The sequence below is a fragment of the Lepidochelys olivacea genome, assembly GCF_965140295.1.
Source record: "Lepidochelys olivacea isolate rLepOli2 genome assembly, chromosome: 22".
NCBI lineage: Eukaryota > Metazoa > Chordata > Testudines > Cheloniidae > Lepidochelys > Lepidochelys olivacea.
In genome coordinates, this window is record NC_140432.1 from 8134450 (window position 1) to 8155367 (window position 20918).

The 20918-nt window shown below is 45.4% G+C and overlaps 1 protein-coding gene across 5 annotated transcripts in view; it reads left to right on the top strand.

Moving 5' to 3' along the window:
- Window positions 1-20918, top strand: part of FLI1 (Fli-1 proto-oncogene, ETS transcription factor) — a 119686-nt gene that overhangs the window by 74150 nt on the left and 24618 nt on the right. For 4 of the 5 annotated variants that reach the window (XM_084612024.1, XM_084612026.1, XM_084612028.1 and 1 more), the window contains 2 exons: window positions 2228-2431; window positions 13419-13487. In XM_084612024.1, the coding sequence (XP_084468150.1) occupies window positions 2228-2431; window positions 13419-13487 (273 nt within the window). The remainder of the gene's footprint in view (window positions 1-2227; window positions 2432-13418; window positions 13488-20918) is intronic. The other variant, XM_084612025.1, reaches the window with a different exon arrangement.

Sequence of the window (20918 nt, forward strand, 5' to 3'; positions counted from 1 at the left end):
AAACTATGATCAAGTCACCCCTTAACCTTCTCTTTGTTAAGCTAAACAGATTGAGCTACTGGAGTCTATCATTGTAAGGCATGTTCCCCAATCCTTTAAGCATTCTCGTGGCTCTTCTCTGAATTCTTTCCAATTTATCGGCAGAAAGAGGTGTATTTGTCAAATTTAGCTCTGGTTTCGGTTCATGAACTGACTTGACCATGAACAGATGACAATTCCAGTGCATTTGTTTACCGTTTGGAATAAGGACAAGATGCTTGAACTGAATGCAGTAAGAGAGGGAAAGCCAATAAAAGATTGACCCCTGTGCTCAAGGTCCCATTTAAGCCCAGTTAAGCCTCTGCATGGGGTGAATTTTACCCTCAGAAAGGCAAATGACCTAAGCAGAATGACGGGAAAGGACATGTTTTCAGCATCAACATAGACAAACGACCCAAAGGAACTCTCTAGAATCTTCTCCCGACATTGCTAATGAACATGCCTGAGATTTAGAAAAATGTTTCCCGAATTCTGTCAGGTCACCCTGGGCCCTAAATGTAGGGATCTTACAAAACTAACTAAATAAACATTCTCCTTCAATATTTACAACCGAAAGGCCAACTTTCTCCAGAACTTGAAAGTGAAATGGCAAGAAAGTGGATGGAAACAGAAGTGCAGCTGATCAGGGTATTTTCATTGCCTAAACTCAGAGGAAATGCAGAAAGTAAATTAACAGTGAAGGATAGTAACTTACGTAGTTAATATTCAGTTTTACAGAGCTCAGGTGCTATTAAGAAGTAGGTAAGTAAATCTCACTACTTATTTTTAGTATTTTCTGGAGTGATTTTCCATTGCCATTTCACTCTGGTACGAAGCAGCCCTGAAACCCAGCAGATGCAGCTGCTAGATGATGCCCTCTGTATAAGGGGATGCTTGGGTGGCATGGGATGCCAGCCAATCCCATCCCCCAAACTGTGCTAAACACCCAGCCATGATTTGTGCCCCACATCTCTGGATATTCTAGGGCTGGAGGGACCAGAAATGGAAGTGGCAGGAAACTGTGATGCTGGATACTTCCAGTCTCATCAAAAGCAGGAATTGCCAGGCGAGGCGTGGTCATGCAATCAAGTTCTAGTCTATAGCCAAACTCCGCCAAAGTTCTTGAGTGTTTGAATAGAGTCCCTCATAGAGAGAGGTGCCAGATGTAAAGGACAGGCCCAGATCCAAAATTCCAGGGTGATAGGACCCAGAGTCTGGGCAAAGACCACTCCCTAAATTCAAGTAATTTTGCAAGAGAACCTAATTCGCGGCTCAAATTTCCAGATGAGGGAACATGAGAAAAATAGCACAGGAAGAATCTGACAGTCTCTGAAAATGATTCTGTATAAACGGTATCAAGGCTTGGCATGTTTAATTCTCTCTGGGACTTTTTGATCCAACCCATCATCTTAAAACTCAAAGGATGATTTCCTTTTGTAACTGCCGGTGCAGCAAACTCTCAACATAGTTGCTGACACCTCCAGCTGAATTCCATCCGCCTCTTCCATCTTTGCCACTAATAACAATTCTGCAACTGGACCTTAATTGACAATTGACAACGATGCACGAGACAGTATAGAATCCAGCTCACCCTCCAATAGCTATGTTGGTTTTGCAAAGCTAATGGGGTTGAAAACTTGTGTTTGTCAGCTGAGTCAGCAAACGTGACTCAGATACATGGTTAACAGAGCTGTTTAGGCAAGAATTTTTCAGCCTCCCTTTGCTGACCATAATAACCACCCTTCTCAAAGTTTAAAAGGCCATCTATTAGGAATTTGTAATGCACTCAGGACAGGCTGAGTGACTTCCATATCCCTGCTATAGCTGTGCAGTTTAAAAGGACCTGACGGTGTGACGAGTGCATCTCTTCAAAGGGATGAGCTTTTTATTCAAAGAGGTGAGTCATAAATCAGCTACTACAAAGATGGCCCGGGAGATAGTGCATCTGAGTGCAAACCTAGTGAGTTGGATGCTACTCCTGGCTCTGCTATTAATTCATTATCTCACTAGGGATGAGTCCCTTGCTGCTCTGTGCCTCAGTTTCCCCATGTGTAAACCAGAATTAATTATACTTTCCCACCTTTGAGATGTGTAGATGAAATCTGCTCTATTGCTAACATTATTACTGGGCTAACTGACTGATAGCATGACACTCCTATGACAGGCTGTCCCTTTGGGCATATTTACCAGCTGTCTCTTCTTCTGCCAGATCCCACCTTGTGGACCCAGGAACACGTGCGCCAGTGGCTGGAGTGGGCTATAAAGGAGTATGGATTAATGGAGATTGACACATCCCTCTTCCAGAACATGGACGGCAAGGAACTGTGCAAAATGAACAAAGAAGGTTTCCTCCGAGCCACCTCCCTTTACAACACAGAAGTTCTGTTGTCTCACCTCAGTTACCTCAGGGAAAGTAAGTGCCCCTCTGATGCTGGTGCAATGTTTTCTTGCGGGGTGGGGGGAGGAGGGAAACAGGCGGTGGTGAGTTTTGAACATCTCACGATGCACTTGGGTGATAAATGGAGGGGAAGAGGAAGAGAGAGGAAAAAGGGAAAGAGTGGAGAAAAGAGAGAGAGAGGAAGAGGAGGAACAAAAGAGAGTGAAAGATAAATCAAAACTAAACTCATGAAATATTGTTTTACACCAACCAAAATTAGCCTGTGGAACCCTCTGCCTCAAGATATCACTTACGGGAAGAACTTAGCAGCAGTCAACAAAGATCTGCATATTTATATAGATAATAGGAACATCCATGACTATATGATTAAAAAGAAATACAGACTCTCTTCAGTGACTAAGCCAACTACTAAGTGATGGGGTTATGGGGAGATTACTCCATAATTTTCCATTTTAGAGTACTTGCACCTTCCTCCAAAGAACTGGTGTGCACCATCATCAGAGACAGGATATTGACCTGGCTGTGAGCCAGGCTGGCAAGTCCTGTGTTCTTCTGGATCCGGCTGGGAATTTTGTTGAAGGAGGAGAAAGTACGAAAGAGACATTCACTGACTATGGCTGCTCAAAAGCTGGCATGGTGTGAATAACCCTGTGTTCAAAGGTAGCAGGATTTTGTTAAACCTCTTTGGTCCTGTCCCCTGCAGCACGGCCCTACCCCAGCAGGACCTAGGAGGGCCTGCTCTTCTTTTAATAGCCCATTTTGCTTTAGTAAGGTCCTGCAGTGGGCTACCAAACAGGGATGGGCTACTCTTTTAAAAGAGCTATAGCATTACCCAGAGAGAAAGAGTGATCCAGTGGTTAGCCCAGTAATCTGGGACTTGGGAGACCTTGGTTCAAGTCCTTCCTCTGCCACAGATTTCCTATAGGACCCTAGGCAAATCCCTTAGCATTCTCTGCTTATAAAACAGGGATAATAACACTTCCGTATGTAAGGCTGATAGACCCCAGTTATTGTCAGGCAGGATCAAACCTGGGACCTCTGAAGCTAAATGCATGAGCTAAAAGCCATGTGGCTGTTAGCTAAGGCTGTACAGCAGACTCATTAATCTCTTTCTAAGTGGCTTTAGGGCCACTTGATGGGACACAGCACCACACCCAGGAGATGTGTGGGTTACACCTACATCCTGGAAGTGTCCTGAGGATAAATACATTATGAGGAGCTCAGATGTGATGATGAGAGGCCTGATAAGTAGATAGATCCTACATGATCCCAGCTCATCAATTTTCTTTTCTATCCACTGCATTTGCATTCCTTTCTTCCTCCCCTGATTTCAACCTTCCAGAGCTCAGAGGGTTATGACTTCGATTGGAACAGTTTCATGGGGATGTAAAAACTGAGAAATGAAAGGTAGAAAACTGATCAGGAACAATGTGCTGCACAGCAAGGTGTGGGAGACCGACAAATGTGTATTTTCTTACAAATTGACGGTGCATAACTCGTATAATCTCCAGAGAGCTGGAGATGTCTCCTGTCTGGCCAGTGCAGCAACACAGTTAGGCAATGCAGTCAGATATTGAGGATGGAATTTTCAAAAGCATTCAGCATTAGTATAACTCTGCTCCCACTGAAAACAATGGGAATTTTACCACTGATGGGAGAGGGAGCACAGTTAGATCAGTGCAAACCTCACCCATATTTTGTAAGATGAGCTAAGATGAGCTGAATGAACTGATGGATTTGAACTCCCACCACCACCCCCACCACCACCTCCCCATAGCTGGATGATCACAAAATAATCAGATTTATCCAAAGTCATTTGCAATTTTCTTCAGCAAATGGTTGTTGGTCCACATAACATTCCAAGGGTGAATGTCACAAATGAATATACAAATCACTCTGACACTTACATAAAAAATGTGCACCTATTTAACTAAAGGAAGTGATTTTTCCATATGCTCCCCCATCTGTCTGTATCCATCTGTTGTTTCATGTTTTATACTTAGATTGTAATCTCCTGAGGGCAGGGACTGTCTTTTTGTTCTGTGTTTGTACAGCGCCTAGCACAATGGTGTGCTGGTCCATGGTTAGGGCTCCTTGCCACTAGGAAAATAGAAAAATGATTATTTAAAACCGATTTACTGAAATTGGCACCATTTCTGTGTATAGACAAGGTCTGACTCAAGGGAGCAGTGTGAATTTTGCAAGCAGATAAATTATTTTCAATTCTGGTAGGGTGAATATTTGCATGAAACATTCACTTTTCTTGAGCATTGGGAAAGGTTGAGCATTCACAGAAAGTGACTGTGAAAGAGTCATGGATGCTTCTAAATCACCATTTGTTGCTGAGTTTGAGCAGATAAATAGCAAAATGTGTTTCCTTTATTGCCCCAGCTCCAATCAGGAACCTTCTCCCACCTCTATCCATAGGTAAAGAGCACACATAGTAGATGGGCGAATGGAAAGCTGTAGGAATCTTTTCCATGCTCTTTTCCTGTTTACAGGCTATGCTGGGCCAAGTTAAGCCCTGTGTAAATAGGTGCAACTCTCAATTATTTTAGCAGGAGTTGCAGTCTTTTTACACCAAAGCTATATTGTAAAACAATAGTTGTGTGTATAGGGGTGCAGTACCGTAAGTGTGTGCATCTAACCGCAATCCAGATAGACTTTGCTTAGTCTGGGGTTTAAACCCAAAATTTGAGCCAGATTCTAAGAGGTTTCCAAGCTTTCTGAAGAGACTGGCTGAATCAGGGCTTGTGGGTTGAAAGCAGATGTTTCATGACTGCCACCTGCTCTGTGGATAAATAGAAGGTTCCATTCCCCAGAGATAGCAGCCTGGCACCTTGCAACGGCATGAAATTAACTTTATAACAAATATACTTGTCCCATCCTTGGTACATAGCGGGTCTTTGGGTCTAAGAAGATTGTAGGTGATAGATAGATAGATTAGATTAGATAGAAGGTATGCGTGCCCTATAATATATATATGTATGTATATGCAATCTCCTCAGACCCAAAAAGTCACTATGCAGAAAGGATGGGACAGGTATTAGACTGCAGAACAGTGTCTTTGACATTCTGTCAAAGTGTCTTGCTGTCTCATTACAACCCAAAGAGAAAACACTTTTATCAAGAAGAGAAGATGCTTCAATCAGTACTAAGAAACAGCTGCCTTTAATGATTTTGAAAATAAAATAAAAATAATAGGATATTCTAACTATTCTGTTATGACATGACAGCAGTAGTGATTATAGAACCATAGAATATCAGGGTTGGAAGAGACCTCAGGAGGTATCTAGTCCAACCCCCTGCTCAAAGCAGGACCAATCCCCAATGAAATCATCCCAGCCAGGGCTTTGTCAAGCTGGGATTTAAAAACCTCTAAGGATGGAGATTCCACCACCTCCCTAGGTAACCCATTCCAGGGCTTCACCACCCTCCTAGTGAAATAGTGTTTCCTAATATCCAACCTAGACCTCCCCCACTGCAACTTGAGACCATTGCTCCTTGTTCTGTCATCTGCCACCACTGAGAACAGTCTAGCTCCATCCTCTTTGGAACCCCCCTTCAGGTAGTTGAAGGCTGCTATCAAATCCCCCCTCACTCTTCTCTTCTGTGATGTGTATTACAAAACCCCCAGATATCTAACCCCAGACCCGAACACCCCAAACTAGGAAAGAGTTGGATCCATCTCTGAGCTGCACAATTAGCACCCATTTCTGTAATGGACTGAGCCATGTGATGCCCTCCTATTACAGGCACGCTATGCAAGAGTGTGAAAATAATATAAAAGTGAAAAAAAAACCCACATAAACTAAAATTCCAGACAACATTTCGGAATTCTAAACCAAACATTTTCTGAGACTGACATTTTTAGGAAATCCTGCTTCAAAGGCCATTTAAAAATATTTGTTTTCATTCCAGTTCGGGACAAAATCAAATGTTCAATTCATACCTCTACCACTAAATTTCCCATTTAGCACTGGGCAAATCAATTCATTGCTCTCGGCCTCAGTTTCCCCAACTGTAAAATGAAAATAAGATCTTTCTGCCTCCTTTGGTCTGTCTTGTCTATTTCAATTGCAGTCACTTTGGGCTAACTGTCTCTCATTAGCAAAAAGAAAAGGAGTACTTGTGGCACCTTAGAGACTAACCAATTTATTAGAGCATAAGCTTTCATGAGCTACAGCTCACTTCATCAGATGCATATCGTGGAAACTGCAGCAGACTTTATATATACACAGAGAATATGAACCAATACCTCCTCCCACCCCACTGTCCTGCTGGTAATAGCTTATCTAAAGTGATCATCAGGTGGGCCATTTCCAGCACAAATCCAGGTTTTCTCACCCTCCACCCCCCCACACAAATTCACTCTCCTGATGGTGGGGTGGAGGGTGAGAAAACCTGGATTTGTGCTGGAAATGGCCCACCTGATGATCACTTTAGATAAGCTATTACCAGCAGGACAGTGGGGTGGGAGGAGGTATTGGTTCATATTCTCTGTGTATATATAAAGTCTGCTGCAGTTTCCACGATATGCATCTGATGAAGTGAGCTGTAGCTCACGAAAGCTCATGCTCTAATAAATTGGTTAGTCTCTAAGGTGCCACAAGTACTCCTTTTCTTTTTGTGAATACAGACTAACACGGCTGTTACTCTGAAACCTGTCTCTCATTAGGTGTTTTTACAGTGCCTACCACAATGGGGCTATGACCTCAGCTGCAGCCTTTAAGGTGCTAACATAATACAAATGGATAACAATCATAAAAGATAATGTCCCAGCAGAAGAATAGACTAGATGAGCTCATCCCAATTAAGCCAGTGCAAACCTGAGTGACTCTGTTGGATTCAGAGTAGTCAATAACTCCAGATTTACACTGGTGTAACTGAGAGCAGACTCTAGCCCCAAGACTCCAGTCCATCTCTGGCTTTTGCACTCATACATTTTACCCAGTTCAGACCCATTGGCTTCTTTAGCCTTAGTTGGGCAGCTCTGCCAAAGCCATGCAAGCATTGACCTTAAAGCAAGCTCCTGTGTGAGCGTAGGTCAGGCAGCCTTCTGAAGAGAATTCCTTTCCATGCAGCTGTTCCCATGTCCGCCTAATGACAGTCTGGTTTCTGGATTGCTGGGTAACTCCCTGGTGGAGTAACGCCTTCGAAGGGAGTTTATTGTTTTTCCAGACTGATTTCCAGCGGATGTTTAGTGCCGAGCCTCTGAGCTCAGTGCCATGGGGAGATGGTCTTTTATTTTCCTTTTGTGGCCTTGTTTGTTTCGGAGACATCCGGTTGCATTACTGCGGGGGAGGGGCGGAGGACACATGGTGGCAACAAAGTACAGAAGGAGTTGGAAGGAGGAGGAGTTGGAAGTCTATAGGCTAAAATATATCCCCCATTTATGGGTGAAGGGGGTTATCTATCTATCACATTTATGTGGCTCCCATCACCATAGTATCTGACCCCTCACAATCTTTACTGTATTTATCCTCAAAACACGCTTGTGAGGCAGAGCAGTTCTATTATCCCCATTTTACAGATAGGACACTGAGGCATAGAGAAACTAAGTGACTTGCCCAAGGTCACACAGGAAGTCTGTGGTGAAGCAGGAAATTGAACCCAGGCCTAGGTTGTGCCCTAACCACTGGACCATCCTGCCTCTCTACAGAATTTCAGATTTTCTCCCCACCCCACAGTGACCCCGGCAGAAACGAGCCACTGCTAAGCCAAGTCCAATGGGCAAGTCCTGTCTAATCTGTCTCATCTATGGTGTCCCTCCTCGGAGGGTCCTGAAGTTGGTTTGTAGTGATGGGGGACCCCAATGTTTAGGTGTTCTGTTCAGAGAGGCAGTCAAAGCTAATCCGAAATCTCTAAACCTCTTTGGCAGAAATGGGCTGAGAGCCCTTTGTCATAAGCTTCCTGGCAAGGTTTCCTTTGGTTCCTGTTACCCTCTGGCTTGATGTGTAATGAGAGCAGCCCATGAAGCGTGGTATGTTGGCACTGCTGCTCCTAGTCCTGGACCGAACCAGAAAGCACCAAGGGGAGCAAAAAATGGAAGGAAAAATCAATCGGTAGCATTCATCAGACTTCAATGAAGGCTCCATTTGGGCCAAGCATGAAGGTTCCAATCAACTCTTAAGACAAGCTGTTCTGAACTAACCCAGATCCCAACACCTGCAAAGTAAGGGAGAGTTTGGATCCTAAAATGGATGGAATCAAACCCTTGGATCTGAACACCCCCAGATCTCTAGGAACTAACAGAGCCAGATCCCAGCTTTGCAGCGTAGGCCCATCTCCAGTTATTATAGTGGAACTGGCTCATCTATCCCTGTTTGTCTGAGCCTACCCAAACCTTCACTGCTTTTCCCAGTACATACGCCATTCGTTCCCCCGTAGAAATACTCTTTCCTTAAGCTTGCCTTGCAGCCTTTTGACTGGAAAGATAAAGATTAGGCCAAACCTATCACCATCCCCAACCCTTTTCCACTCCCCATTCTCCCCCCTTCAGTCTCCAGCCTGGACTGACCACTGTGCTGGTATCTTTCTCAAACACTGTCTGCCTGGTGAAGCCTCGGTACTCAGCCAGCCAGCTGTGGGAAGCAAGATTTGGATGTCTTTGTGCTATGTTTGGGAGGAACTTCAAATGAACGGTCGCCTCCCATCCTTTCCTTCTGCAGTCACTGGGGGCAGGTTGTGTGGTGTGTGCAAAAGAAAAGAGGCTGGAAAAAACAACAACAATCAGACTGTATTTAGGGGTAGTAGCAGAGGAGAAGTTTGTGGTTTTGACCCCATATTGAAGCCAAACAAAACTCTGGCTCCAAAGACAGTAGAACCTTGATCCTCCCAAGTGATCTGGAGACACCCAGAACCTTTGTAAAATCAGGGGGTTCCATCGTTGGGGAAATGGGTACAACCCCTCTTGAATGGAGGGATGCAAAGGCATTTCAGGTTCAATTGTGTCTGAGCCAGGCTCAAGGGATGGATTTGTGGATAAAAATCTCTCTGTGTCACATTCTCTCCATCTCCCCTTATTAAAAGAATACAGCTGTAAACCCACCCCTCCCACACACACCAAATACTATGCAGTTCCTCCTGCATGATGGAGCATTTGAGGACAACCACTGTAATATCCTATGCCTTCATTGCTAAGGCTCTGTCTTGGGGGCAAACCCTGATGTCTTTACACAGTAGCAATTCTGCCCAAACTCCCGTTGACTTGGGTAGGTGTTGACAAGGGCGAAAACGGAGCTCTCGGTCACAGTGTGAGTTTTGCTCCAGGATGAATGAACCCAGGGCTGCGGGGGCTGGCCCTTTCTCTCTCCATCTGCCTCTCTCTGTCCAGATCTCTGTGTCGCTGGCTCTCTCTCTCTTTCTTCCTCCTTTATTTAAACCCCTAATAGGAACCACATTTCCTTTTCTGTGGCGTTCCCACCAGAAACCTCAGACCATTGGGCAAAGGTGAGAACTTTCAGCAATTAAACTGAGGGAGGCTCCTTCCCTTCCAGCAGTTCAGCCTGCATTTTTGAGCATCAAGTAACTGTAGGTTGCTCTTACAAGCTCACTCAGTTCTATTCCCTCCCCGCCCACCTCCTTTGCTCCGCCAGTCTGCTTGACCAGGCATTTGCAGCCTGTTTAGTCATAGGAAGCTGTGTTTCTGAATCAGCCAACACTTCCCTGTCTGGCTGAGGCAAGCTGTGTGGTGCTTTGCAGTCAGGATCCAGTTCAAATAAGCCTGCAAATGAAAGGGGTGGAGATGTCAGGCCAGTCCCTCCTGAGCGTTATGAAACAAATATTTGAACCACAAACCCACTCATATGAATATGAACAAAGTGGCCAAAGCAATTGCATGCCTTCGACAGCAGCAAGAGGCCATCGGTCTAATTTCTCTTGGTATATATACTACACCCTTCATTATGGCATCTGGGCACTACATCGGAGGCATCTTGTTCCAGGCTGCTTCCTTCCCCTTTCCCCCACTCGTCCCAACTTGCCAAATTGTCCATCCACCGCTCTTAAAAGTTCCACTGTACTATGCTTCATCCGGCAGCACCAAGCATCAGCTCAGGATGGAGGGGACTATGTTTTACAGCTACCCCAAGGCTGCCTTTCAACACCTCCAAACTGTTTTCAGATGCTGGCTTGCACAAGGCTACAGTTTGGTCTGTGTTTGAGGTGCTGGGAATGCAGTGCTCATCTGGGCCAGCATTACTAGCACTGCTGATGTTTGGAGCCTACATCCTACCTAGCAGGACGGCAAGACTCACGACAAATGCCAGTGGAGTAACGCTGGCAAGGGTCTGGCCGGTGTGGCTAGGAGGGAGGTAGACGCTGCTTGTGCAGAGCTTAGTATTTAGACCCTGCTCAGTCAGTGCGAGAGAGGTGCACACCAATCCCAGACCCCTGCCAGAGCGTTTGCCTCACTCCAGGTACAGTCACGTTCTAAATACATAGGACCAGGTCTCCAGAGTAAGGGGGTTCAAATCATTCATGAGCAGTGGAGAGCTGGTCCATCCACAGCAGGGCAGGATTGCTCCCTGCACTAGGTCACATCATCAGCCCTCAGTGAGAGAGGTCCCACTCCCATTAAGAATGTCGCCCACACACAGACATGCATACCCTCCTGAGTAGAGGCTCCTTCAGAGAGTTGTATTGAAAAGTGACCCCAGAAGCACATGCAGGGTAAATATAATGAGATGACTGTGAAATGCACATTACACGCCCGCCTTCAAGCACTCCCACTGCGTCCATAGGAGTTCATGGGGGATGGGATCAGTGCTTAATTTGTGCCAGGACTAGCCAGAGCTGAGCCCTGGCACCTTTGGGCTTGGCACATCACTTATGAAAGTAAAAAAATTCCTTGATCCTCGGCACCTTTTTCATTACAAATTAAGTACTGGATGGGAAAGAGGGACATTCCCTCTGGGGATCCCACACATCTACCCAACTTGAAGCATAAATCCTTCCCTCTGTGACTTGTTCTTTACCGTGGTACTTAATGCACTTCTGTCTAAAATACATTTGCTTAGAGAAGGGACTGAGCAAAAGACCTGGGATCTGCACCAAAAACCCAGCCGCCTTGGAACACTGGGACTCAGACCTGACGGTTGTAACTGCCGATCCAAAAACCGGGATGTGAATCCTGGAAACATTCAGATCCCACCTTCACAGTTCATGCCCATCTCCAATCTCTATGTGTGAAACAGGAAATGTTTCACAGCCAGAGACGGGGACAATCTGGGTTTGGATAAAATAAGCAAAAAGAAAAGGAGTACTTGTGGCACCTTAGAGAAGAACCAATTTATTTGAGCATGAGCTTTCGTGAGCTACAGCTCACTTCATCGGATGCTTCCACGGTATGCATCCGATGAAGTGAGCTGTAGCTCACGAAAGCTCATGCTCAAATAAATGGGTTAGTCTCTAAGGTGCCACAAGTACTCCTTTTCTTTTTGCGAATACAGACTAACACGGCTGCTACTCTGAAACCGGATAAAATAAGAGCTCCCTTCTTCTCCTTTATGACTATTCGTGTTACAGTATCTTCTAGAAGCGCTGTTGGCCTAGGTGCTGTACAACCACATCTATAATAATATCTAACTCTTAGACGGCAGTTTTTAATCGGTGGATGGGGAAACGGAGGCATAGAGCAATGAAGCAAAGTGATTTAGCCAAGCTCATCCTGCATGCCCCTGGCAGAGCTGGGGCTAGTACCCCAGTATTTTGAGTCCCAGTTCAGTGTTCTAGCTACTAAGCAACACCACGTCTCGCACTGTAAGCCAATGTGACATTTGCAGGGGCATCAGTTTCAGGGCTGTGTTTCTCCTGGAAGGAAGTGGGAGTCAAGAGCAGGGCATGGAACAGGCATTCAGGACACCACTTGACACTGACTTGCTTTGTGACCTTGAGCAGATCACTTAGACTCTCCATGCCTTCGTTTTGCCATCCACAGAACGCCTAGAATACCGTTGCCGTGCACAGCAGCACTGAGAGGGTTAACTGACTGATGCATGCAAAATACTTAGCCATCCCAGCACAGCAGGTGCTGTAGGAAGTGCAAAGCAGGGATGGGTGGAACAGTCTGGAGAAAATAAAGAAGTGGCTGAACCCTCAGCTGAGACGGAGGGGACTGAAATCCTGACCCATTAGTGAGGTTACCAAACTGCCCATTCACTTTTCCACCCGTTACTCTTGCCTACCAGCTCCAGCCAGGTCCGGTAACAGCAACACCAGAGATATGCTGCTACTGAGCCATCCCTAGACACTATCTCTAGTTTACAGAGTGGGGCGACTTACCCCAGGTCACACATTAAGGCCTGGTCTACACTTCAGGTTAGGTTGACATAGCCACATTGGTCAGGACTGTAAAAAAAACCACCTCCAGGAGAGCCAGAGCTACGTGGAGGGAAGAATGCTTCTGTCTGCGTAGCTCCCTTCGCTCGGGGAAGTGGGATTCTTACACCCATGGAACCTACCCCCTCTGTCTACACGAAGGGGTCAGGCCAACAGAACTACAGCAAAGTCCAAGGTGGAGACATACCCTGAGTCCGTAGCACTGGCAGGAAGCCTGGCCTAGCAGCCTACCATTCCACCCACTAGATACAAGTCCCAAACCAGAGCTGATAAGAGACCAGACTGTTCACTGTGGATGGTGATTCAGGCTCTTTCTTAGGAATAGATTTTGTACAAGCATTCAGGGCCAGATTTTCAAGGCTCAGTGCCCGCAGCCCAGGCCAGATTTCCCAGAGAACTCACCTCCCATTGAGACACCTCACTCACGGGTCAGTTCCTCAGCCTAGCTCAGCATGCAGCAGCCCTTACTGGGATGTTTATGGCCAGGTGTTCAAGAGAGCTCAGCGCCCCACGTGCAACCAACATACTGAGCTCTTTGAAAATCTGGCCCCTAGTTCCGGGTGATGACATCTTCCCATCCCTCCCACCCCCTGGCTCTCCTCTGCGCTCCCTAAAATACACTGAATTCACATCACTGTAACCCCCTTTATTTGCCTTCCAGGTAGCTCATTGCTGGTCTACAACACTCCAACCCACACAGAACCCTCCTCACGACTTGCGGCCAAAGAAGGTCAGTCTGCTTTTTTCTCTCCCACCCCCTTTCTTTTCTCTCTCTCCCACACTCTCCCCCTTCCTCTTTCTCCATCTCACCATCTCTTCGCTCCTCTCCCTCTTTTAAATCCAAAAGGGGATTCAGCTCAGAGCAGAGAGAATCTAAACAAACTGGTTGCTTATGTGCATTTTCCTGCATGGGGACTGAGATGCTCCGGGAATTGATTCCCCTAAGAATCCTTCCAGGGCACCAAGGTTTCCCTCCTTGCAGTTAGACAGTTCAGGCTTTCGCCTTCATGACTCACAGATGTCCCAAGATGCACCCTCAGGAGATATATTGCCACACAGTCTCCCACAGTGGCTGCATGTTAACCCTGTATGGAGGCATGCAGCCACCCGGGGGATATTGCTGCTGGTTGAATAACTGTCTAGACCTATGGGAAGCCTGGAGCAGGGGACAGCTGCATTTGCAGTTCTGATCCCAGATCCTGTGTTGGGTTCGCTATAGCTGGAGGGGAAACTTACCAGCTGCTTTTCCCACAGCATGGCTTAGTCTGACTTTGCCTTATTCTACTCTCTATACTGCAGTGGTTCAGTGTAAGATTCACATTCTGCTGTAAATCCACTCCACAGAGGTGTGACACCCTCCCCACAACTCACAATCCCACATACAGGATCCCCCATCCTACATTACGCCATTCTATTTCCCCTAGAAAACACTCAATCTAAATCCCAGCTTCACCCAGCGTTTACAGGCCTAACCTCCTCCACCTACACAAAAACAAGCACAACGTGTTTCAGAACCCTGGAGCATACATCAAGAACGGCGAGTTTGGCTTCAGAAGAATCCCATGGTTTGAGCTAATAAATAATCTGCCTTCCTCTGTTCCTGGAATATTTCTGATTGTGTTAAAAACAGAGTCTACTTTTTTATGCCCCTTGCATGAAAAGATGAGTTTCCATGCACACAGATTACTGGCAACACCTCCATTTGCAGACACACCCATGCTGAAATGCAAACTACCGCTTCGCCAGCCAGCCCCATTGCATAAAACTGTGTGATGGTTATTTTCACGTGTGTTTGTTAGTGAGTCAGCGAACTGATTACACTGTTGCTGTTCTTTACATGAACAGGTTTTAAACCTTGCTTTTTGCACGTTGCAGGCACTAGGTCAGTAGCTCTCACTCTGCCCACTGGTGAGCTGAACTCTGGTCCCAGTGAGATGCCCAAGGTCCTGTGTTGCAATAAGCCCTAGAACCAGGATCCTAACCACCTATGATCACAGTGTTTTTCACATGAACCCTGATCAAACGTCAATTCTGGGGTCATGAAGAAACTTGTTTGCACCTTTCTCTGAAGCAGCCGATCTTGGCTACTAGCAGGATACTGGGCTAGATAGGCCTCGAGTCTGATACATGAATTCCCTGTGCAGTATTTCAGTTACATACTGTAGCTGGGACTTAGCCAGCCTAGTTATCACACCCATCCTTTGCCTCAGTTTCTCCTTCTTGGGTTCCCTATTAACTTCACATAGGTTTTCACATGTCAAGTGATGCCTTCTTGGGGCCTGGTTTATTAACCTAAATTTCGATAGAATACACAAAATCTTCCACACAGCCTTTCTAGCTGGCTCACAACCCCAGGTGCCGTGTTCTAAGTCCTGTCCCGGCTCAGGCTTTTGTCCAGCAACCTTGCTCCCCACACAACCTTCCTGACTGCCCATTTGCACTTCTCTGCCTGAAGCTAAAGAGAATGTCTTACCAACTGATCTCAGACTGCTGTTATATTCCCCTGTCAGCCTGGGTCTCAGTCACATGCTCCCATCATATGACTCCTGGACTCCTTCTCTTCAATGAAGAAACAGGAAAGTTTGAAGCCCAACCCTCTTCGGGCTCTCATTTAAATGCCTAAATGGGAGTTGAGCTTTTCTGAAAATCTGGCCCCAACTGTGGGTGCTGAGACCTTCTGAAAATTCAGGTCTGACTGTATATCTTCCATACAAGTGACCAGGTATTAGTTAAATCTTGGTATTTAACCAAAGGATTGGAATCTGCTTATCATTTCTTTCCGTTAACAGTCTTATTTCTCTGCATTGTATGTAGGGCCCTCTTTGAAACATGCAAGTAATGTTTGTCCCTTAAAGATTTCGGCCTGTTCTCACACACACAGATGCACAGTTTTCCGCAAAGCCAAAGGAATATTTTGGTTTAACAGTGTTGTACCTCCCATCCTATCAGAAGTCATTTGTATTTGTAGACATGAGCCTGGCATGCAGGTTAGCCAATGAACCAGAAAGGGGTGCTCACAGCATGGGACTCTGTTATTTACAAGCCCTCTTCTGTGGATGCATTGATGCAGAAAAGAAAAAGAGGGGGGGAAAATCCACCTCACTAGTTAGAAACTGGAGAACCCAGGTGATTAGAGTTCGGAGAGGATTTACATTTCAGGCCCGGAAACGTCTACATTGCATCTCGAGAAGTAACATTTTCAAAGACTGAAAAATGTTTGCAGTGTGTAAATAGACATGTTTGGATAAAAGAGCATCTGGGGGAGCCTGGAGGACTCAGGGTAGTAGCGTTATTAATTATTTGTGCTATGGTAGCTCATAGAGGCCCCGGCCAGGTTTGGGGCCTCGTTGTGCTAGGTGCTGTACAGACATATCGTCCCTGCCTCAAGGAGCTTACGATTAAAATAGACAGGAGAAAGGGGGAAAGTCCAAGCTCACACAGCAGGGACGGGATTAGAATCCAGGGCAACTAAGTGTCCTTCTATGTAAGGTACTTATCTGTCCCCTATTACTGGGGTATCCACACACCTCTCTGTCTTCAATGTATTTATAGCCTCATGCCCCTGTGAGCTAGGGCAGAAGGTGAAGCTCAGGCTAATTGATTTGCTCCTGAGCATAGTAGGAGACAGGACCAAGCACAGAACTGAACCAGGGCTTCCTCTCTCCCAATCAAATGGCCTGATTACTGGTCCGTCCTACTTCTCTAGCTAGTACCCCTGCTGCGAGACCATGCTGCAGACTATTGTAGTATTGTCAAGGCTAAGCATGCAGAAATCTTGAGATGGGGCTTAAAAACCATGAGAGTTAACAAGTAATATATTTGGGGGTCTTTTTATTTGCCATCTGGTTTTTGAGCCTTTAGGATACAACCCAATCATGTTTTCAAGCTGTTCTCTGGAACTCTAAGGGCTAGAAATGTAGGTTTTTTAAAAAAAATGAAAGCAGAGTCTCATTGTGTCACTTGACTCCAAGAGCTGGGGCTTGAATAAAAATAAACAAATATTGGACAACTCAAAAAAGTTGACAACACTGGTTTTGGCAATCCATGTTTAATGATGTATATTACCCGTATCCACATGGGGGAACTGAGACACAGAGAGGTCAAGTGACTTTCTCAAGGTCTCACAATGAGCTACTGTCTGAACTGGAAGCAGAACCCAGGAATCCTAGCTCCCTGTCCCATACTTGGTAACCATGTCACACTTCTTCCCAGGGCCCAAAAATAGAACCCAGGAGTCCTGTCTCCTTTCCTCCTACTGTAAGCGCTAGTAAGGGTGTCCTGTCTCCCAGTTCTCTGCCCTGACCACTAGGGATGTGCTGCTACCCTGGCTGCATGGCTATTACAGTTGCATGAACTCGCTGAGAGCTAGCACATGTGTACGCAAGCAGGGGAATCACACCCCTAGCTCGTCAGGCAGACGTAGCCCAAGATCACAAATTTAAAGAGCAGCAGCATGCGATGTCTGGAGATGCTCCATTTGACTAGATACGCTCTCTGAGCCAGCACTTTAGCACAGGCCTCTTTCCATGTGCACCACCATGCTGGTTTAACCTCAAACATCTGCCCTGGTCCCTAGTTTTAGAGAGAGATGGATTAATGTTGCTGATTACAGGTGCTGCTTTTGTCCCATATATAGCCATCCACTTGAGCTGCCTATTCCCTGGTGCCCCCTCCTCTTTGCTGTCTCTGTATGAGCCAGTCATCAGTTAATAAAACATGGCACATTACAGAGACAAAGCCAACCAGGCCTTTCTCCCACTCTCTTTCTACTCTAAGAGTCATCTATTTAAAAATAATAAAAGCTTGGCTCGGTCCTGTTTGAATAAGAAAACACATAAGCACCCACTTGCCCACTATCCCCCCATAAACACAAACAGACACACACACATCCAGGGTGGTGCTCTTTCTGTCTGAGGCCAGGTGGTGTTGCTAAAAATAAAAGCAAGAGAGCATGGATTTGGTCATGTTTGTTAAAGGGAGACCCTCCATGCAAAAATCACACTTCTTTCTGACTTCTTTTTTTGCCTACTATCATTGCAAGTCACACTTAAGATCACAGAAAAGGAAGGAGATTAGAGGGGAAAATGAAGTGTGGGGTTTTCCATTTCCTCCCACCCACAATTTGAGTGCATTTGATGGAGCTACTAGTATTGTCAGTTTCACTATAGTCAGTTTCCCCTGTTATTTGTGTGGCTCTTTCAGGGAGTACCAAGGACGATAAAAAACATTCTTGTTTAGTAGGAAAACGTGGCAGCAAAGCCATAGATATTAGCAGTGTTAGTACCTGATACTACTTTTATTATTGCATTACAGCTGCACCAAGAGGCCTCAGCTGAGCTTTGGGCCCCATTGCATTGGTGCTGTGCTATCTCATAATATGAAGCAGTCCCAGTCCAAACAGTGCAATCTAAACAGAGAAGTCAAGACTCTGGGAATTATTATATCTGCATTTTACAGATGGGGACCTGAGGCACTGTGAGGTTAAGTAATTGGCCCAAGGTTACACAAGAAATCTGTGGCAGAAATGAGAATTGAACCCAGTTGCCTATGCCTCAGGCTGGTTCTCAAATACGAGACCTTTCTTGCTTCCTTTTAGCTCACTTTTTAAAATATACTAGATTTCAAGTTGACACTTCCTTTGACTAGGAAATGCTCAGGTTAAAAATCATCCATTTTTTTCATGAAAATGTATTTTTCCTTCTCTGTTTAACATCTCAAATGATTAAACATGAAAGGATTTTTTTAAAATCTAATTTATGCTCTACCATTTAAGCCATTCATTTATTTTCTGTCTTTCTCTTCTCTTTGAAAATGCAACAGACTTAGTCAGTTTCTTCTAGTCACTTTCACTTTGCAGCACAAGATCACAATGAGTTGGATAGAAACCTTGCAGGGGTTTGATTATTTGGCTTTGTTCCTACTGAATTTAAGTAATAAATAATCATCATCACAGAAGAATTTTGATTGGCCTTAGTTCTTTGTAAAACTTGTTTTTACAAAATCTGAACCGGGGGCCAGTTGTGGGCTTTAATGTTGTTTCTTTGTGATTATTAAATTAAGAATGTATTTATTTGTTCAAAAGCTAGGCTGGAATGATAAATCCTGAAGGCTGCGTTGGTTTTCATTGGGTAACATCCTCATGTTGTCGAATGCGCAATCAGTGGACACATCTGCCTCCACTTTGTCTGTCTGTCCTTACTTCCTTTCTTTCAATCATTATTATAGCTGTTTGTATTCCAGCAGTGCCTAGAGACCCACACCTGCTAGGTGCAGTACAGACACATAATAAGAGACCCCAACAGACAAGACAGACAAAGGGCGGTAGCTAGAAGGGGAAACAGAAGTACAGAGAAAGATGAAGCAACACACACACAACAGGATGGTGCAGAGAACTTGGTACAGAACCAAGATTACCTGTATCCCAGCCCATTACTCGCTTCACTGGACCACACTGCTTTTGTGTCTGTCATAGCATCATAGAAGAGTCAGAGACAGAAAAGACCCTGTTAGCTTCTCGGGTCAACCCTACTGTATTTTTCTTGTGTGCTTTCTAGGAACCCACATGGATAATGCAAAGGATCTATTTATTCAAGGTCAAATGCAAAACACATATCTGATGCATATTCTTACACAACATTATACAAAGCATATTCAATTCTTGTATCATGTGTCTGTGACCATTGCCCTGTTGACAGTTTGGGCATCCCTTTTAAGGGCTACCTATGACTAAAGCAACCCCTTTGAAGAAGAGCTTTAGCCATTAACTAGCAAACAAGAATAGTCAGTTTTCCATCAGGCTAAATGGACTGGTTGCAGGTGTCCTCTGCCTTAGATCCCTCTCCTAGAAACCACTAAAGTGTCTGTTTGAGCACAGGCTTAAAGTTAAGCGCCTTTCAGAATCAGAGTTTCACATAGCTCAACTTTATACTGTATTGTACTGTAAACTTGGAAGGCAGGTGCTCATGGCATATTCATTTTCTCCTCTGATTATTTTGGCTGTTTTTGCACGCAGCTGCAGGTAGACAGACACTGCTAGCTCTGCTCAGGCTAGCAGGCTAAAAATAACAGTGTGGCCACAGTGGCATGGGCAGCGACCTGGGCTAGCCACCTGGGTACAAACCTGCCTAACCGCCTGGGTACACACTTGTGTGGCTAGCCTGAGCCTCGGCTATTTATAGCTCACTAGCTCACGCAGAATTAACACGTGTCTGTCTGCCCAGCTGCTGCGTAGACATACCCTTAGGGTCTAAAGGACTCTGAACATTGCGTTTCTTTGCTCCTGAACCTCGTAAACTCTCAAATGTGCAGTATTTAGCATCATCGGTACAAATTGTCTTCAGCTGCCTTTGAGAAAGAAATTGCTTTAATGAGACTCATCAGGCATTTTTGGCTGCAGAGCAATTTTCTGGTAAAGGAAATGAGGTTACTCTCCTTGCTAAATAGAAAGGTTTGGGCCCACCGAGTGCTTTTCAATGGAGGGAAAGTCTGTTTCTTTTTCCATGACTTGACTGTCTGGAGTGCTGGGTAGGATAGTGTAGATATCTGAGACACAAGAGAAGAATCTGGGAGCACATTCACTGTAAACATCCATGGAGACTCTAAACGACTTGGTAGCTCAGTAACTCACTCCTTACAATACTGTACCATTCAAATAGGGTTCTGCAGGGAAATGCAAAGTTTATGCATATATAAGTATGATTTAATCCCCAAGGGCTCAGCCCTACAAAGTGCCCAGCACTCTGGCCCCAATCCAGCAAAGCACTTTAAATGGGTGCTTAATTTTAAGCATATACATATTCCCCCTGAGACCAACGGGACTGTGCTTAAATATATGTGTGAGCCTAAGAGCTGTGCTGCACTGGGACAGAGTGCTCAGCCCCTGGCAGGACTGAGCCCTTTGTTACCACATGTGCAGAAGCACTTTGTGTGGACGTGCGAGATTCCGTGTGTGTGTGCGTGAGTAGTGTTGTCTCGTGCGCACGGGCACACATGTGTGTTAAGGTTTGCTTGTAGGAAGTACGGTGGGTGTTTGTTGAGTACAGAGGTGATGCATGGGGGGACGTGGGGGCATGTGGCCCCCAGATTTCTGCCAGGGTTTATATGTCCTACACTGAACCCCACTGCATATCACCAGAACCTTTAAATTGTGCCCCCTTCTCCA